The sequence below is a fragment of the Euleptes europaea genome, chromosome 4 (assembly GCF_029931775.1).
Source record: "Euleptes europaea isolate rEulEur1 chromosome 4, rEulEur1.hap1, whole genome shotgun sequence".
NCBI lineage: Eukaryota > Metazoa > Chordata > Lepidosauria > Squamata > Sphaerodactylidae > Euleptes > Euleptes europaea.
In genome coordinates this window covers 38113729-38133986 of record NC_079315.1, presented here as the reverse complement: position 1 = coordinate 38133986, position 20258 = coordinate 38113729, and the positions used below count along the sequence as shown (strand labels likewise).

The 20258-nt window shown below is 40.6% G+C and overlaps 1 protein-coding gene across 1 annotated transcript in view; it reads left to right on the top strand.

Moving 5' to 3' along the window:
- Positions 1-20258, top strand: part of CNTLN (centlein) — a 286353-nt gene that overhangs the window by 168886 nt on the left and 97209 nt on the right. Inside the window, exons 15-17 of the mRNA XM_056848744.1 lie at positions 6666-7207; positions 11102-11273; positions 17823-17889. Coding sequence (XP_056704722.1) covers positions 6666-7207; positions 11102-11273; positions 17823-17889 — 781 coding nt within the window. The remainder of the gene's footprint in view (positions 1-6665; positions 7208-11101; positions 11274-17822; positions 17890-20258) is intronic.

Sequence of the window (20258 nt, the reverse complement as noted above, 5' to 3'; positions counted from 1 at the left end):
TCTTTCAAAACTGAGACAACAAATGTCTTAGATAGGAAGGGGCTTATAATATAGGCTAACTGAATAACTGATAGGCATCACTGTGAACACAGAGGAATAGTAACTGTGTTGTAAGTATTGTCCAGGCTTACTAGAAGGTGATGCATTGTTGTCTTCGGTGAATGTCGATGGTGGGACAGTGATAGGGAAGTAGCTATAGCTGAGAGTTTTAGTTATCTCTTCCAGAGTGTCTTCTAATTGTTTTCATTAACATGATATTGGGCACAATATTGCTTCTTTCAGTACTAAAAACACTGATAAACAGCCCAGATAATGGCTTATTAGCATAGAAAAGTCCAGATTTTCATCAAAACCGAGTCCTATTTAATCCTTTGTTTTTTCTAAGTTCATAGCATAAGACCCACAGAGAGGACGGTATACCACCGGAGTTCCTCAAAAAACATGAAGACTGGTGGGCCCCCTTTTTGGCTGCCTTGTTCACTTACATAGACTCCACAGGACATATTCCAAATGACTGAGGCAGGGCAGTCATAATTCCTTTCTTTAAGAAAGGTAACAGAAAAGATCCTAGTAATTACAGACAGATCAGTCTACTTAATGTAATTGGGAAAATTTATGTCAGACATTTGCTGGAAAAGCTAACGGCATGGCTAAATCAGGAAAAGGTAATCATGCAAGCCAAAGCAGAGTTTAGAGGAGGCAGAGGCATGGGGGAGAATTGCTTAATCCTACAACATCTTATAGAGAAATACAGCTCGAAATGCATTATCTCCCTCTGTGCCACCTTTGTTGATTTCAAAGCGGCCTTTGACTCAATTCCTAGAGCCCACTTGTGGAGTAAACTAGAAAAATCCACCATAGATAGGAGACTTCTTTTCCTTATACAGGCTCTGCTTAGGCACATGTCTATTAGAGTACGATGCACCAGAAATGGGAGTCTTACTGAGCCCGTTTTCTCAGCTAAAGCTGTTAGACAGGGTTGCCTTCTTGCCCCTGCCTTGTTTCTTTCTTCATCAATAATATTGGTGATTACTTAAGCTCAGAGGATTTGCACCCCCCGAAAATTGCACCGCATAGCATGCCGCTGTTACTCTATGCGGACGATGTGATGATCTTATCCAGAACGCAGGTTGGCAAGAAAAGAGCGTTGGGAAGATTGGCTAATTTTTGTAAAGCTGAAGCGCTCTCTATAAATTATAACAAAACCAAAGTGCTAGCATTTGGGAACCATCAGAAAAGGAGTAAATGGCTAATTGATGGGAACAGTATTGAGCAAGTTAAATTGTTTAAATATTTGGGGGTGACTTTCCAGATGAACAGCCTTTGTACTGAACACCACAGACAAGTGGCACTGACTGCAAAGAGATCTTCATCTAATATACTAAAAAAAATTAGGATGAAAGGAGCCTTTTATATTCCTGTGGCTCTTTTCTAGGCTTAGTCAATCAGCCAAATGTTCTATGGTACAATATTAGGCTCCTCTAAATCAAGTTACAGCCCACTGGAGAAGGTCCAATCAAAATTTCTCAGGGCTGTGTTACAAATTCCTCGCTTCATTTCAAATTCCTGGGTTCACTTGGAAACAGGCATGCTGAAAATTGATGCAAGAATTACCCTAGCCTCCATTTCATTATGGTTGAAGGCATATGAGGCCTCAGAAGGTTTTTTACCTTTGCTTAGGCTGGATCAGTTTAAATCTAGATGGTGGACGCAGTCTATTAAAAGAATGGAAATCCTTGGCTTCTCTCCCCAATCCCTTTTAGAGCTCAGTCTAGAGCAAGCAAAGTCCTTAGTGAGGCAAAGGATATGTGACATCAAAAGACAAACAGAGCTTAGGAACTCCCCGGCTTACCTAGCTCCTATTAGAACTTGCTACTGACTGGCCCCAGTTGAGTATTTATCTGCTCTAGAGCTAAATAAGCAAAGGAGATCTTTAACTCTCGCTCGAGATCAGCTTAACCCTCAGCATCATTGGAGGGAAAATTTAGGACACTTCCAAGAGCACAGTGGGAATAGCCCTTGTGGGGCAGGAGCAATTGAAAACACAAGCCATGTTCTTCTCAGGTGTGGTCATAATGAGGATATTCAGCAGAAGATGATTTATCCTCTTATTAATGTAATGAAGGAAGAGGAAATGAAATTTGTTCTATGGGAGCGAGATTCTTTTTGTCTTTCTCAGGTAGCCAAATTTTGCTCCATGGCAATTAAAATCCATTTGGAAAAGATTAATAACGTTAATAACGATATTGGTTAATTTTAACTTGATTTTAATTTTTTTAATCTTTTGATATTTCCTTTTACAAAGAGATTATTTAACTTACTTACATTTATCATAGAGTCGGAAGCGACCACCAGGGTCATCTAGTCCATCCCCCTGTATAATGCAGGAAATTCCGAACTACCCCACACACACACCCCAAATGACCCATACTTCATGCCCAGAAGATGGCCAAGGTGCCCTCCCTCTCATGATCGTCCTAAGGTCATAGAATCAGCATTGCTGACCGATGGCCATCTAGCCTCTTCTTAAAAACCTCCAGGGAAGGATAGCTTACCACCTCCAGAGGAAGCCAGTTCCACTGAGGAACCACTCTGTTAGAAAATTCTTCCTAATGTCTAGACGGAAACTTTTAATTTCAACCCATTGGTTCTGGTCCGACCTTCTGGAGCAACAGAAAACAACTCAGCACCCTCCTCTATATGACAGCCCTTCAAGTACTGGAAGATGGTTATCATATCCCCTCTCAGTCTTCTCTTCTTCAGGCTAAACATACCCAGTTCCTTCAACCTTTCCTTGTAGGACTTGGTCTCCAGACCCCTCACCATCTTTGTTGCCCTCCTCTGGACATGTTCCAGCTTGTCCACATCTTTCTTAAATTGTGGTGCCCAAAACTGAACACAATACTCTAGGTGAAGTCTAACCAGAGCAGAGTAAAGTGATACCATCACTTTGCGTGATCTGGACACTATACTTCTGTTCAGCGTTTGGTCTGCTAAGACCCCAAGATCCTTTTCGCACACACTACTGCTGAGACAAGTCTCCCCCATCCTATAATTATGTATTTGATTTTTCCTACCTAAATGCAGAACTTTACATTTATCTCTGTTGAAGTGCATTTTATTAGTTTTAGCCCAGTTCTCCAGCCTGTCAAGATCATCCTGTATCCTGGCTCTGTCTTCTACTGTATTTGCTACCTCTCCGAATTTAGTATCATCTGCAAATTTAATCAGCATCTCTTCTATAACTTCACCCAAATCATTTATAAAGATGTTGAACAACACAGGGCCCAGGACTGATCACTGAGGCACTCGACTAGTCACTTTTCTCCAAGTGGATGAGGAACCATTAACAAGCACTCTTTGGTTGCGATCTGTCAACCAGTTACAGATCCACCTAACAGAAATAGGATTTAAACCTCATTTTCCCAATTTGTCTATGAGAATACTATGTGGAACCTTATCAAAAGCCTAACTGAAATCAAGATAAACTATGTCTACTGCATTCCCCTGATCCCGCAAGGTAGTAACTTTCTCAAAAAAGGAGATAAGATTAGTTTGACATGACTTGTTCATGAGAAACCCATGCTGGCTCTTAGTAATCAGATCCATCCTTTCTAAATGCTCAAGGACTGACTGTTTAATGATTTGTTCAAAAACGTTTCCCGGTATAGAAGTCAAGCTGATGGGTCAGTAGTTACCCGGGTCCTCCTTTTTCCCCTTCTTGAAGATGGGGACATTTGCCCGCCTCCAATCTTCTGGCACCTCACCTGTTCTCCAAGACTTCTCAAAAATAATGGACAGAGCCTCAGAAATTACATCTGCAAGTTCTTTGAGTACCCTTGGATGCAGTTCATCTGGCCCTGAGGACTTTGTTTCATTTAAAGAAACTAGGTGTTTGTGTACTACCCCAATGCCAATCCTAGGCTGCAAATCCCTTCCCTCATCATGTATTCTGTCCATGCCATACCGCTTCCCTTGCAAGAAAAGACTGAGGAAAAGTAGGAATTGAGCAGTTCTGCCCTCTCTTCATCTCCTGTTATAATTTCACTTTCCGGTCCCCGCAATGGGCTTATCTTGTCCTTGTTCTTATTCTTACTCTGTACATAGGAAAAGAACCCTTTTTCGTTATGTTTAGCATGTTATGTTTGTGACTTGGTGGTTGTGTTCTGGCTATTGCTGTAAAAATAAATTCATTCATTCAAGTTCATAGCATCATTTCAAAGCCATTAATAAATAATATGTAAAAGTTTGGAATACTGATCCTTTAAATGTGATTGATGATTTCTAGAGTATATGATGTGTTTATAGATGAGCCACCTTGATATTCTGTATTTCTTTTGCATTAACAGCATTGCTTCCTAAATCCTAGACTTTTTTCATAACCAAAATCTGTCTCTTGTTCTGAAAATATGCATCATGTGAGCCCTTCCCTCATTGTGAACAAATCAAAGTATTGATTTGATGGTGAGAAAATCAGTGGGACTTATCCAGAGTTTTACAAGTCATCTACCACTTGAGTGTTATTCAAGCCGGTTTTATAAAACCATGGTATGAATAGGCTCTAAAATTACCATTTATTGGCCAGTTCTGCAAATGAATGGACTATGTAAAACTGTTCCTTTATTATAGCTGGTAGTTTGATTTTTATATGGAATTCTTTGGAAAACACATTGGAAAAAAACTAAGTATCTGCATTGAAATGACTGAAACTATAAATATCTACTGAGAAAATTCAGTTCTATATTAATAAAGCTTGGAAAATATTTTATTTATTTATTTTAAAAAACAGGAAAAAAGAGCAAGGAAAAAACTTAAAATCCAGCAACTAAAGAAGATTTTTTTAAAAAAAGAAATACATAAAGTAAGGGCAGAAATATAACAGTGGTGGCAGATTTACATATAAGTTACTATAATAAATTTCCAAATATCTAAAAATAAGTCCATAGGCAATTGCCATCTATATGTCCTGCATTCAAATACTGATAGATTTCTGTGGCCCTCAATCCTTGATTTACTGGAGGTGGGCTTTTATCTTTCCAGTATTGTAATATGAGTCTTTTAGCTGCGGTAATGGCACAGAGGGTCCATTTTTGTTGACCATCAGTTAGCCTCTAAGAGACGGGCAGGTAGTTTAAAAGTACATAAGCATCCTCAAAAATTGATGAACAGTCTAAACAAAATTGATCTGAGTAATAACTTCTTCCCAGAAAAACCGAACGACTGGACACACCCAAAGCATATGTTTAAAGGACACATCCTGTTAGTTACAACGTCAACAATTAGACACTTTACTGAATCCTTTGCTAAACAGACACTGTGGTGTTCAGTGTATTCTAAACATAATTTTTTGCTGAATATGCCCCAACTTAAGATCTGTGGAGAAAGCAGATATAAAATTTAAGGCCATATCCCATTGCTTTGGCAAAACAAGGCAATCTCGCTCCATATTCCATTCATTCCTGAGACACAGAATATCATATTTATTAATTGGCATCAAATATTTATAAACAAATATTGAAGGGGTTTTTTCTGCCTTGATTTAGTTAACATTTGCCAGCAGCAAAGGGGTCTCTGAGACACTTAATGCCTCAGAGCGATATTTAGATACCAACAAATATTGCAACTGTATATATTGCCATTCTACAGAAGATAACAAGTCATATTCAGACCTCAGCTGAGAAAATGACCAAAACTCATCATCATAATCTATCAATTGATCCAATTTAAAAATCCCCGTATTGGTCCAAGCCTTCTATATAAAAAAAGATTTCTTCCCAGGTTTTAGATCTGTATTGGCCCGTAATGATAATTTATCATGTGAAAATTGATCAAATTGATATTGTCATTACATTATACACCATTGTTCTGTAATTGCAGAAATTGCAGGAGGAATGGGATCCACTCTAGCATAAGTATACCTTAATGCATTCCACTTAGAGAGGGGCACCAGACAAGAAGCCTCCAAAAGAGCCCAAGATGGATAGTCCAACTGCAAAGAGCAATCCCAATAATTAATACAAGTTAACAAGTATGCCTGATGATATAAACTAAGATCAGGGAAACCAAATCCTCCTTTACTGAATGAAAGTTTCTCTTTAAAGAAATCTGAGGTGGTAAGGAACCCCACATAAATTTCCAAAACAAAGTATTTATTTTATGAATATATCTTCAAGTTATATGGAAAGGAATTGCACATAAAATATAAATAATCCTAGGTATAATATTCATTTTGAGTGTATTTACATTGTCTCATAAAGACAAGTTTAAAGATGCCCATCTGTACAAATCCAAAGATATATCAGGATTAGCTTGGTAAAATTTAGCATGATCATATGTGTAATATCTCTAGGAATCAGCATTCCTAGATTTGGCAAATATTGTTTAGTTTAATCAGCACACTTCTGACTGTGTCACTTTGTCAAGAATTTCTAACTTCTTTTACCATCTGCCCTTTGCTCAACAGATGTGTTATTGCAGTTCAAATGTGTTCATCTACAGAACCTTGAAATTATTTTTCAATTAGGTACTTGAAATAGCTTTTGTCCTTGTACTCAATGCACATTTATTTTCATAAAGTATATATGACATTAGAACATTAGGGGGAGATTGGCTGTAATCTGAAAAGTTAAATTTTATTTTATTTTATTTTTGCTATCCTGTTTTAGGTTTTCCAATTAGAAAGAAGGCTGAAAGGGTTTGAGAAAGAATCAAGGCAATTGATGGAAGCTAATAAAGGGTTAATGAAGGATAACAGTGATTTGAAAGCATCTCTTAAGCAGCACAGAGAAGAAGCAGACACCAGAGAGAAGGAGGTGGAGAAACTACTGCAAAAGATCAAAGAAATAAAGCAGGACAAAGCAGAGCTTCAGTTAATGATAGATGGGCTTGAGGGAGAGGTCACCTCTCTGAAGAAGCAAGTGGCAGAAGCCAACACATTGAGAAATGAAAATGAGGATCTGCTGAGTCAAGTGAAGCAAATGCAGACTTCCTTGGACAAAGCAAGGATAGCGGATACTATGGCCACATTGGAGGCAACCTGTGGGCCATGTAGATGTAAGAGTGCGAGCTCCAGAGTAAAGTGGAAAATAGGGAAGAAAAAGAGCTCAGTGAAACATCACCAGTCTTTCCTCAATAAGTCCATCAAGGTTATGAGCGGTGTATTTGAGAACTTCAGTAAGGATGGCTGGGAGGATATGAGTGAAAGCAGGTACGGCTCTCATTAACGTAACTCTGTAGAGGGTGACACTGTGCATATGTAAAACACTAGCAAATAGAGATTGAATTTCAACTACTGTCGATTTGGTATTCAGAAAAAAATACTGTCAGAGCCTTTGAAATGTCTTGGGAGGTCTTGTTCTGAGTTTATTGACTGAAATTTGCATGCAAAATTAGCCACAACTGCATGAGTATTTGAATAGGTGCCAGGAAACCCAAAAGAAGGCAATGCTTGATTTCTTCCAGTGATGCTATTTTCATGCAGTCATGAGGCTTGAAATTGACAGTTTGGCAGGTTGATTTAATTTGCTGGCCCTTTGCATATTCACCACTGACAGCTAAGGATTCCCAGGCAAGCCTACGGAGTTGGTTTAGTTATCTTGTGACGTGCTAACCCAGGAGGAGAAACATTTTCCTCCCATAATTTTAGTTAGATAAATTTTGAATGACCCATTTCGGCTTGCTACCAGATGTCTACAAGCTGTTTAAAATCCTTTAAATTAAGGACCATCCACACTAATTGTTGCATGTATGTTTTATGTTCAGTCATTGTACTAACTTTAATTGAAGGACTGGTTGAAAATTAGGCCAGTAAAGGTAAGTTGAATTGCATAGGCACACAGTCACAAAGTCCCCAACAAACAGAACAGGCAAGAATTAAAACAATACCACTTTTGGAAGTTTCCATAGCCTGTCAAAGACAATGGTGAAAAGTTGTTTAGCTTCCTGCTTGTTTTATTGTTCTTTCTTTTTCATTTTACACATATAATTCCAAATACTACAGACATTACCCACTTTCAGACCTTTCCCACACTTTAAAGTAACGTACACATTAGATAGATAATTTCCATCTTTTCTGAAAGTTTTCTGTTTTGCATCTAATTCAAGCTGACTTGTATTTCTTCATAACTTTAAAATTACCTAAAGTCAGGGTGGACAATATCCCTTTTAGCCAAATGAATGAAAGCATTAGCAATTTTGAAAATCTGTAAACACATATTCATAGGTAGATGTGATGGCCTTTCTAGCCAAATAATAATTTTAAAGTTTTAGATACATTGTGTATATTAGTTTTATAACATTGAAGAATTAATACTACTCACAACTTGAGTATAATTTATTATCAGATAATTGTGTGTCATCTGGCTACCAGACTTCTTCTACAATACAGGTTATCCATTTTCAAATTGCACTTAAAGAAATAAAAAGTCTGTTTACAGGCGGTAATATAATTGTAACACTAACCTGTTGATACATAAGTAATCTTGGCTCTGGCCACTCGTACATCAAGCTCCCATGATTAATTGTTAGGGATTCAAACCTGCATTTGTGAATGACGTTGCCCATTATGAATTTTTAAGAGCCAGAGTGCTTAGTGAATTGGTTTCATATTTTACTACTTTTTATCAATTCACCATTTGTTTATTCTTTTACAGTAGCTTAGGTAGAGTTTCTACAAAATTTATGCACCATTTTTAATTTCCATGTTTTTCTCTTGTTCAGAACTTATACCGGTTTAATTAAGCATCTCACCATATTATGCAGTCTGTTACTGAAATCCCATCTTCTGAACAGCAAAGTCACTAATGCAGAAAGTCACTATATTCCCCCCCACTCCATATAACACAAAGGTAAAGCATGATCCAAGGTGGAACTCCTTTTCAAACCATGGCTGCAGTTACTCAATATGGAACCAACCACTTGCTAACTTCTAGGAGGTTAGATTTGACACTTCAGAGGAATCCAGAAAGACTACCTATTTTTTCATAGCTAGTCTTCATCTCCTGTAGTACATTCTCAGCTATGCTTCACAGCTGGCTGAACAGGTAGAGAGAGGGGGGCAAGGGCAAGTAAACCATATGATGACATATGATAGGAAGTCAGAGGTAGCATAACATCTAGCAGTGGCAGGCAACAGTTGCATCTGAATTTCTTTGGTGCTTGGGGATTTAATAGTATCTTGTGTTTAAACAGTATCTCTTATTAGGAATATTATACTGTTTTCACACCCCCTAGAAGTAATTCCATTCAACTTGGGTGCATTCACATTGGAGCTTCTTATGCTCACAGTTGAGGTCCCCTGGCTGGGGGAAATTTTCCCAAGGGCTCTGCCAGGTGTCATCCCCCCACTCCCCAGATAGTCTTGGTTTTAATCATGTGAATAATTCTCAAACTTCTTCTGCCCCTTGTAGATAATGTTTGAGATGGACTGTACCTGGCTTATCTTTGTTTTAGATTGAAAGGGTCACAGATCATAAATTTAGGGAGATTCCATACAAATAAATTTGGTATAGTCTTGTTAGGATATTGCATTCAACACACAATAAAAGGAAAGGAGCCCAAGGATCCAAGACTTGCTCCCATTATTAACTTTTTCTCTAGAAAAATAAAACTTATGTGGCTCTATTAATACTTTTTTGCTACATGAATTTTGCTACCTGCATAAAGACCCTGCGGTTCCCCTAGTGTACTGTGTATGCGGATTACTAATGGGTCCAAGAGTACTGATACTGATGCCATGTGGCCTGTGGGATCAGATATGCTAATCCAGTGCTCTTAGGATTCAAAACTAATTCCTTGTAAATACATGTTTAGGACAACCATTTGATGAATATTTGAATTTGAAGTATTTAAGGCCAACTTGAACTTTTTCAGATTTGAAGAACCAAAGTGCTGTAATCTTAAAATGAACTTACTATTGTTCTCATGTTTATCAATTATTTATGTATTTGTTTAAAATATTGTGTTCCCCCTTTCTGCCCAGTTAGGGCTGTCAAGCTGGTGAACAGTTAAAAAGACATTCAAATAAACTGTAAGAACAGTACATATATGTAAAGTAGCAATTAAAAATAGAGAAATAATAGAATCATAAGAGTTGGAAGGGACCACCAGAGTCATCTAGTCCAACCCCCTGCACAATGCAGGAAATTCCCAACTACCTTCCCCCCACACACCACACACCCCAACTACCTTCCCCCCACACCTACTTCATGCCCAAAAGATGGCCAAAAAAATCTTCCAGGATCTCTGGCCAATCCGGCCTGGAGGAACATTGCTTCCTGACCCCAAAGTGGAGATCAGTGTTTCCTTGGGCATGTAAGAAAGGGCCACGAGAGCGAAACACTGACACAACCCTTCCTGTCCTCCCTTTCTGTCTGCTACCGTATTTGCTGCCCCTCTCAATTTAGTATTATCTGCAAATTAGTAAGGGGTCAAATAAAACAACAATAGTTCCTTTTATATTCTTAAAAATAGGGTTTTTGATAAATTTAGCAAGAGGAACAGGTGGATTCCAAAATTCAGCCATGGATTTGTGGAGCAGCAAGGCAAGAGTCAATAGGTTCCATTTGTATTCCGACTGAATCCTTTTTTTAGGCCAAGTCCTCTATAACCTGTCAAAAGTTGTTATACTTGGTCATTGAAAATGCAGTGCCTGAAATGTGCATGCCTCAGTCTCCAGAGAAAAGATTAATGCCTTCCAAGACAGTTGCAAGGGAAAAGGAATTACCTTATTCTCTATTTTTAGATATAGTTCCAATGTCTAAGGGTCAGGTGTTGAGTAGTCCTTAGAGACCTAGGCAAATAATGCAGGAAACTTTCATGGAGGAAGAGCAGTAGATAGTAAATGTTTCTTTTCTCCATTTGTTTGCTGTATGCAGAAATAATCTAAAAAGGATGAAATATTTTTTTTTTTACTTTAGGTTAATTATAAAGGAATTTTTTTGCTTAACTATTCATGGTAATGTGCCAGATTTGCACCCTTTTTTTTTTCTTTTTTTTTGCTGTTTGATGTTTATTCTATGGTGGTTTTATTTGTTCCTTTATTGGATAGCTAAAAACTTTCTAGCCCAAGAATAGTACATTTTCGCTGTTTTCCCATTTTTAGTGATTCTGAAATACCAATTTCTGAAAGTCTGGGGATTATAATCTCAAAAACACCCCAACAGATTCCAGTGACAGGCAAAAAAGATGAGGAAGAACAAAATAAGATGCAAGAGAATGAAATGCGCCCCTGTACTGTGCATTTAGAAGGCATAAGCAAGTCACATCATATGAAGGTGAAGTATGATTTAAGCACATTTAATTGTGTTGTCTATTCAGAGTTACCATCAAATACGTAATGGGTACTAAATACAATAACCCACCTAAATTAATGTTGGGGAATTGCAGTTCCTTGTCCTCAAGGTGTCTAATATACAATCTGTAAGATTTCCAGCAGTTAAGTATAGGATACAGGCTGCTAGCCTGTTCCTGGGGGTAGCCAGTGTAACTATTTCATGGTAAGTGTTATTAGTTTTCTACAGTTGTTACTCCCACTTTCTTAAAATTATTGACTGTTTTTTAATCTTCTTGCATATCCATTTTTGGCTATTTCTAAGTAAACAAATCATCAGGAGTAGATGGGATATCAATAGAGCTATTCCAAGCTACAAAAACCTTAACAAGAATATGACAACAACTATGGAAAACAAAACAATGGCCCACAGACTGGAAACAATCTACAATCCAGTTCCCCAAAAAGGAGATGTCAAAGATTGCAGCAACTATTAGGCCATCGTATTAATTGCTCACATAAGTAAAGTGATGCTCAAAATCTTACAACAAAGACTGTTATCATATATGGAACAAGAAATGCCACATGTTCAAGCTGGAGTCAGAAAAGGAAGAGGCACTACAGCTCATATTGCAAATTTATGGTGGTTACCAGAGCATACGAGAGATTTCAGAAGAAAATAAGCTTGTGTTTCATAAATTACATCAAAGCTTTCAACTGTGTGTATCATAAAAAGCCTTGGTTGGTTTTTAAAGAAATGGGTGTGCCACAACATCTGATTGTTTTGATGCGCAACCTGTACTCTGGATAAGAGGCTACTGTTAGGACAGAATATGGAGAAACAGAATGGTTTCCAGTCTGCAAACATGTCAGATGAGGATGTATTTTATCTCCCTCTTCAATCTCTATGCAGATTATATAAGGAAAGCTGGATTAGATTTAGATGAAAGCGGAGTGAAAATTGGTGGAAGGAACATTAACAATTTAAGATATGCAGATGACATCACATTGCTGGCAGAAAATAGTGAAGACTTGAAACAACTCCTGATGAAGGTTAAAACAGAAAGTGCCAAAGCAGGATTATAGCTGAACTTCAAACAGACAAAAGTAATGACTACTGAGGAACTTTAACTTTGCTGTTGACAATAAAGAAATTGAAACTAAAATGACTAAACTGAGGCTATCATACTTTGGTCACATTAAGAGAAGACAAGACTCACGGAAAAAAACAATAATGCTAGGAAAAGTTGAAGATGGCAGGAAAAGAGAAAGACCCAACATGAGATGGATTAACTCTATACAGGAAGCCACAGTCCTCAGTTTGCAAGACCTGAGCAAGGCTGTTAACAATAGGATGTCTTGGAGTTTATTAATTTATAGGGTTGCCATGAGTCATAAGATACTTGATGGCACTTCACACACACAAGTAAATTCATAGAATACATGTGGCTGGGGAACCTTCCACTGGAAGATTGTTTTCACTTCCCTTCAAGAATATGCTTTTTGTTCTATGCTTTTTGGCAATGGCATTCAACTCCAGATAAGTTGTTCCAGACAATTTTGTTTGTAGTGAAATTGATCAGGCATCCAACAATAGAGGTGTCTGGGTAGCCTATCATACGAGTTTAGTGCCTTGAGAATTATAGGCTGTTATAAATTAATGCAGAGGGCTGGATCCATTGGAGAATTACCACAAGGGAATGGATAAAATTCTCCCTTCCTGCCGTAAATGTCTGACCCATGCTGTTCCTGGGGGTACCCTATATCCAAGGAGCAGCATTTCTGGGGGCTGTAGGAAGGAAACAGGGAGAAAATCACATGCCACTGATGGAAATACTTTCTATCAGTAGAATTTTGTGGGGGATCCAAGCCATTGTCTGATCCCCCAGGCCAAGTACAGCTTTGCATAATGTCTGCAAACTATTTTGCTATCATTTAAGAGACTGTAACATTACCAAAGTGGTATGGTCCACTGTGTCTATATCTCAGTCTGCTTTCATAACTATCAAGAATACTAGATTGGATTGGGAAAATGGCACACAACTGAGGCAGGCAGCCCATTACTGAAGGGGCGGGTGGATCCATGGTGTCTGGGAGCGGCGCAGCCACGCTTCCTCCTTAGAGGCTTCTTAGGAGCCTGTGTGACCCCGCACAGGCGTAGGTTTCCCTATGACCCCACGCCAGGAAGCCTCTGAAGAGGCAGTGTGGCTACGCTGCTTCTGGCTGCCGCAGAGGAAAAAAACAGCATTTTAAAAAATAAAATAAAGAATAAATGAATAAATTTATTTGTATAGGACCATAGGCTATTACAAAACACTATCAACAAATAAGACACATTAAAACATAAATATGGACAATAAAAATCAAGCTATAAAATTGGAATTACAATAGTATAAATGACCTTAAAATAATTAATTTTGATAGAACAATACAGACAACAACCGCAGACAAAATCAGTTCATCTGCGTGGCTTCTGTGCAGTCCCACATTGGGACTGCGCAGGCTTAGGCCAGCCACGGATAAGATTTGTTAGCTTCTAGCAAAATCTAAAAGAGAGTGCTCCCCCTCCCCTTGGGGCATGCAATCTCCCCGCCCACGGTCACATGACCCAAGGAGGAGGGAGCACTCTTCCCTCCAGTTCTCTTTCTGCCGCCACGGAGAGAGAATGTGTCAGCACCTCTCTCTAGCCATGGAGCCCCAAAAAAGCTCCACTTTTCAAGAAATGCACTGTGTGTGGTACTAAGATGGCGAAGAATGATACCCACACTGAATGCCTCCTTTGGGGGAAGGCCACATTCCGGCAGCTTGTAAAAGTTGTTCCAAACTCACCAGCAAGGCCTTGAAGGTTCGGTCGACTCGGTTACTTTCTCATCTCTATGAAGAGTCACTTCGCCCACGAGGTCGTTCTGCTGAACCGAGTACTTCGACCGGTAAGTCCCAATCCGAAGTGGGACCTACTACAAAAAAGTCCAAAAAAGTTGGCCCTTCTAAGAAGCCTTCCTCCGTCGTTATTCGGCCAGCAAAGTTTATTGCTCCGGTTTCGCAAGATGGCCGCGGCCGCAGCTCATCGCACCATGCGTCCTGCTCAAAATTGCCCCGGCGTCGATCACCTTCGAGGTCGCCGAGGACCCCTCGACACCGATCCCAAGCCAAGTCGCCTCGCTCGCCTTGTCTGTCTGAGTCGCGAGCTCCTGACGAAGCTGCACAGCAGCCCATTACCACTGAGGATTCGCCTCCTCATTCCCTAGCTACCCCCTCGGTTCCGTGTCCGAGCAGGGCCCAGGAAGACTCGGCTGAGTGTAAACAGCACCTCCTTCACCTCTATAAAAATGTGCCTCCGGTGCTTGCAAAGTCCCCACAGCCTGATGATAAAGGGCCTCGGGCAGAACCTACAGAGCTCCAGGTCGGTGCCGATCAACCACCCCATCCTGTGAGTGTTCAACAGGACTCCCAGCGTTCGGTTGAAAGGAACCAAGCGAAGTCTCCGAAGGGTTCGTCCCATCTCGAGCCCGGCCAATGGCCTCGGCGTCGATCGACTTCTCTACGCCATTCCTGATCCCCGGCTTCGTCCGGATCCAGTCGGTGTCGGTCGAACTCTCACCGTCGTCGATCTACCTGTCGGAGCCGATCTTCTCGACGTCGAGCTGATTGTCGGAGTTGATCCGCTTCCTGCAAACGCCGGCCATCTTCTCGTCGGAGCCGATCCCGTAGTCGGAGTCGATCCCATCATCGGAGCCGTTCGTCCCGTCGGAGCCATTCGTCCCATCGGAGCCGATCCTATCGTCGGAGCCGTCAGAGGCGATAGTCGTCGGTGCCGATCCATTTCTCGCCGCTCCTGATCTCATCGCTCTTCATCCAGACAGTCTTCTTCAGATCACAGCCGTTCATCCCGCTCACGTACTCCGGCCGTTCAACAACACCAGTCATCATCTAAGCAGTCAGTCTAAGGTCGTTTCAGCCTTCCACCTTACACAGGACATTGTCCTTCCTGTTTTTTCCCTCACCCATCCTCTGATGCTGATAGGGCATTACATTCCCTAGATGTCCGCAGAGCCCTTCTTTTTTACATTAAAAGGTCTCAAAACTTCCGCAAAGATGGCAACCTTTTTGTTTGCTTCGGCAGGCATCGCAAAGGTCGTCGTGCTTCTCCTCAGACCGTCTTGAGGTGGATCACGTCAACCATCAAGACGGCATATGAGTTTGCTCACTAGGTGTGCCCTCCTATGATCAAAGCACATTCTACCAGAGTGTATGCGGCTTCCATCGCCTTCTCTAAGATAGATCTCTGGGACATCTGTAAGGCTGCTACCTGGTCCACGCCCTCTACGTTTATGAAACACTATGCTATGGATGTGGACTCGGCAAGAGATGCAGCCGTGGGACATGCCGTATTGCAGTCTTTATTTTGGTGACTGTCCCACACCCACCGTCCTGGTAAGCGAGCTCGCTACTCTCCCAATGTGGGACTGCATAGAAGCCATGCAGATGAAAAACAGAGTTTAACTTACCTGTAACGGTTGTTCATCTGGTGGATCTTCTATGCAGGCACACATCCCTCCCTCCTTCCCCGCTGTGGGACCTCTCCGCTAGACCAGTGGTTGGTTCCGTGGCGGCAGGTTGGAGAACTAGAGGGAAGAGTGCTCCCTCCTCCTTGGGTCATGTGACCATGGGCGGGGAGATTGTATGCCCCAAGGGGAGGGGGAGCACTCTCTTTTAGATTTTGCTAGAAGCTGACAAATCTTATCCGTGGCTGGCCTGCGCCTGCGCAGTCCCAATGTATGCCTGCATAGAAGATCCACCAGATGAACAACAGTTACAGGTAAGTGAAACTGTTTTTTTACATAACTGCTCTCAAAGAGACATCTATGGTCCTTATTTTCTTTGCTGCCAGGGCATACAGTGCCATTCTGTAAGATATATAATCATCAACATCTGATAGCAAAAATATTACTTTTTCTTTGTCAGAATAAAGGCTTAGACTAGCTAATATTTCAGCAAGAAACTTGTTCCTGGGTTGTACATACATTGGGCAATCAAATACATAATGAGCTAAATCCTTCAACATAAAATAAAGAACAAAAAGGGGGAATTCCCCATAGTGAACAGTGAGGCTGTGCCACCAAAAAAGGTGACGCAGCCCCACCGCTGTTCAAAGAGGCGTTTCTGGGGCAACGGCTATGGAAGCTGCCTAAAGGCTACGCTCTGGGAACGTGCCCTCACCCCATGCCGGCACAGTGCAGCATGGCTGTGCTGATGGTGGCCGGACGCTGGTGTGTTTGTCCCTGTGCCGGCGTAGGTGCCACTTTATTCCATGATAAGGTAGCACCTACGCCAGCATGGGGTCACACAGGCTCCTAAGGAGCTTTGCCCCCCCTTCAGGAATGGGCTCATAGTAATCAAAATACAAAAAGAGTCCCACTGGATCAGACAAAAGGTCAGTCTAGGCCAGCATACTATTTCCCATGGCCTCCGTCATTGGCGTCCTGCTTTTGATATATTTAAATATATTAATTTAAGTTGTATTATAATCTTTAGCAATGTACTTCTCAAAATATTTTTCTTGATTTATCATAAATTTAGATTAGTTTTTCCAGAGCTTGTGTTTCTTTGTTTTCTCTTCTGCAATACTTCCACTTTTTTAAAAAGGAAACATTCTGGTCTTTTATGGCTTCTTTGACTCTGCTTGTTAACCATGCTCGCATCCTCTAGGACTTAATGGTAGCTTTCCTAATCTATGGTGTACATTCTAACCAAGCTTCTATTATTTTGGCTTAAAATAACTGTGAAGTGTCTTGAAGAGATTTCACCCTCTTTCCCTCCCTTTTAACCTTTTTTTTGACTGCTTCCTTTACCCCTGTTAGAAATTTCCTCTTTTTAAATCAATATGATCATGTTGGACTTTTCTAGCCAACTACGAAAGGATCTGTGTAATTCACACAGCCCACATGTTCTCTTAAGAGATGGTGTCGAAGTGGCATGGCATCCAGCAGTGGAGAAGAAGGAACTATGCTGCTCTGAAAAATTCTGAATTAGCTCTTACACAACCTTTGTATGAAGTTAGTTAGCAACAACGTTGTATTTTTTCCACCCTTCTATTCTAGTACATACTCTTGTTGAACTTAGTGATACCTGCTTTGATATTACAGAAAGAGGATAAGAACTATAAGCTCCACAGAAGAACTAACGTATCCTACATGTCTTGGGATGTATTCTAACTTAATGGGTAAAACATATCTGATTTGTAGTATTCTGTGGTAGCAGTATGTACCTAAGTGATTGGCTAGATGAACGCCAATATTTGTTATCTGTGAATTAGTTTTCCAGTTAGGCATTATTCCCATATATTTCTGCTTTCACCTTATTAACTATCACATTCAATAGGCTCTTATATACTCAGATCTTAAGAATATGGAACAACCTCCTACTAGTAGCAATCCAACAAATTTCTTTTCCCTACAAGTGTCATTCCTGGTGATGTGTTGATGCAGGAAGGGAGAGTCTTCCACTTTAAAACAAGTAGTGCATTTTTTATCCTTTTTTATGTTTGCCACAGGACAAAGGTGTAGAACTGGCCCCTTTCCAAAGGAAGAAGACCTTTAATTCTGTGCACATTAGTAAAGGTAAGACTCACATACACTTTTTGTGCTAGATACTTAAGCAAAATGGTGTTTGCGTTTGTGCATGTCCATATGGATAGATCAATGTATGTGATCAAAGCCACTTAAATATCACACTTGTTTCTCTTTCCTCACCCCATTCCATTACTTGTATTATGAAAATTAAAATTATAGTTGATATTAGGCCAATTAATTTGTTAATTGGGAGACTTTGAGCAATTAAGGCAGATGACTAAGGTCCAAAAGCCATTAAAGTGCAATCTGTTCTGGCTACCACTTTTCTATCCACCTGAAGCCCACATCATCCCAAGGGAAGCAGCTGAAGAAGATATTCATGAGGATGGTAGTCTTGGATGGCCATGTTGATGGGTGTATCGGTGCTGATTCAATACACTGTGAATGTTCTTATTATGGTACTGAGGAAATCCCTAAGGAGGAGGGCAGGGAAGGGCTTGGTGCTGAATGGTCTTTTATATTCTTAAGGCATCTTTCATACTGCCTTTAAGACACCTGGCATGTAGAGGGGTGTGTGGATTGCCTACTGGAGAATACATGAACATTCTCTAAGTTATCTTCTGTGTCACTCTGGAATATATAGTCTACACTTCCAGGTCAGGATGGGAGGCAGATATGTAGAAAAGAAGAAATATTGCCTCTAGGAATGCTCCAAACTTTCATGCAATCTTCCACATGCTGTATCTTAGCAGAAGGAGAGAGTGTGTGGGGTTTTTTTTGTTAGTTTGTTTTGCTTTCTAACCTTTATAGAGACCCTCAACAAGGATCTTATTTGGACCACTAGCTCACAGTTGGTGGTCTGAGAGATAAGCCATTGCTCTTCTAAGTCAGTTTTCTCCCTCAGATTGAAAGGCAGATGATCTGCATGGTCTCCTGCAGCTCCTGTCTTATCTAACAGAGGTGCATTCTTGCCACTCTTTGGTACCACACCAACAGATTGATTCAGTAGTGCATAATGAAAAAGAGGCCCCAGGTAGAGAGACCCCTGGGCCTTTCACCTCCTGTTCTATACTACCTTTTGCCCCAGAGGTCCTGATTATAGAGCTCCGGGAGAGGAAAAAGAAAAGAACAGGATGTCTAACCATGAGTAAATTTACCTATATTTAAAGCTAGTCAAGCCCTTATCCAGCTGATCAAATTTCTGTGAGTTATGATTCCCCCATGGAAAAGTATGAAGTGTCTGGCTATGATTGAGTTGGGAGTTCCATCAGCAGTTATTTCCTGAAATTGTGTGGGATGGAGTGATGACTGGCATAAGATGCCAGGCTTATATTCCACATTTCTCAGAGCCACAACCTCTCTCACTTCACTTGACAAATGTATATAAATACCTGCAACCATGAGCTGGTATTTCTGCTTGATGTTGTATTTGAAATGTTCTCCAAAGTGAGTGGGAGGAATTTCTCAGGGAGAGAAAATCCACTGTCAAGCTTTATCCTTTCTCCAGAGATGTCAGGATTGTTTTTGTCAGTTGCAGTTGCTAATTAGAACTCTTTTGTCCTTGTTGGCCTGAAACTGAGCTCTCAGATCAGCTAATCATCTACAACATCTCTGTGGTTGCCACTTAATGGCAGATGTTGACCTTTATACTGCTAGACTGTCTGCTCCTCTGGCTCATATTCATGAGTTCTGAGCCCACATCTGAAACGAACGTTGGTCTGCCTTGTTTTGGCAAGAGGTTGCTCAGGTAGCCTTTAGTTTGATCTAATGGAAAGATCTGCAGCTCAATACCTTTGCCCTGGAATGGGCTGTTCTATTAAGATGGATGTATCCTAAATACCATCGCAGAGATCATAATGTCAGGGTCAGTGTTTATGTTCTCACTTCTTCCAGGGAATCTGAAAAGCTGATGGAAAGGGCCATCAAAAGCTGCTATAGTTACTCACTTTGAAATGCTCAGCAAGCGCCAGGGGAAGTGTCACGGTGCCTTTAGGTGCCACACTGGGAAACCTGACATGGAGAATGACCAACTATGAGTGCAATCCTGGGGGGGGGGGTAGTTAGGAAGCACTCAGGAATGGCGCAGCAGTGCCACCTCCTCAGTGGCTTGCTGCTGGGCACAGCAAGCCAAAAAAGGCTATTTTGACAAAAGCCCCTTGAAACTCTCCATAAAAGGCAGTGGATTCTAGTGGATGATTATGATAAAAAAAGAAAACATTCCCCCTTTGATGCTGACGCAAGCATCTGCCCCAGGAAAACGCTGGTCTGTTTAAACTGCTATTTCTGCCATAATAGAAAACGTGCTTTCAAAACTGGATAGCGTTTTCAATTCTAGTGGATGATTATGAAAAAATAATGCATCATCTAATAAATAGTATTAAAAGTTTACAGATAAAGATGCATAAATTTGACTTCTG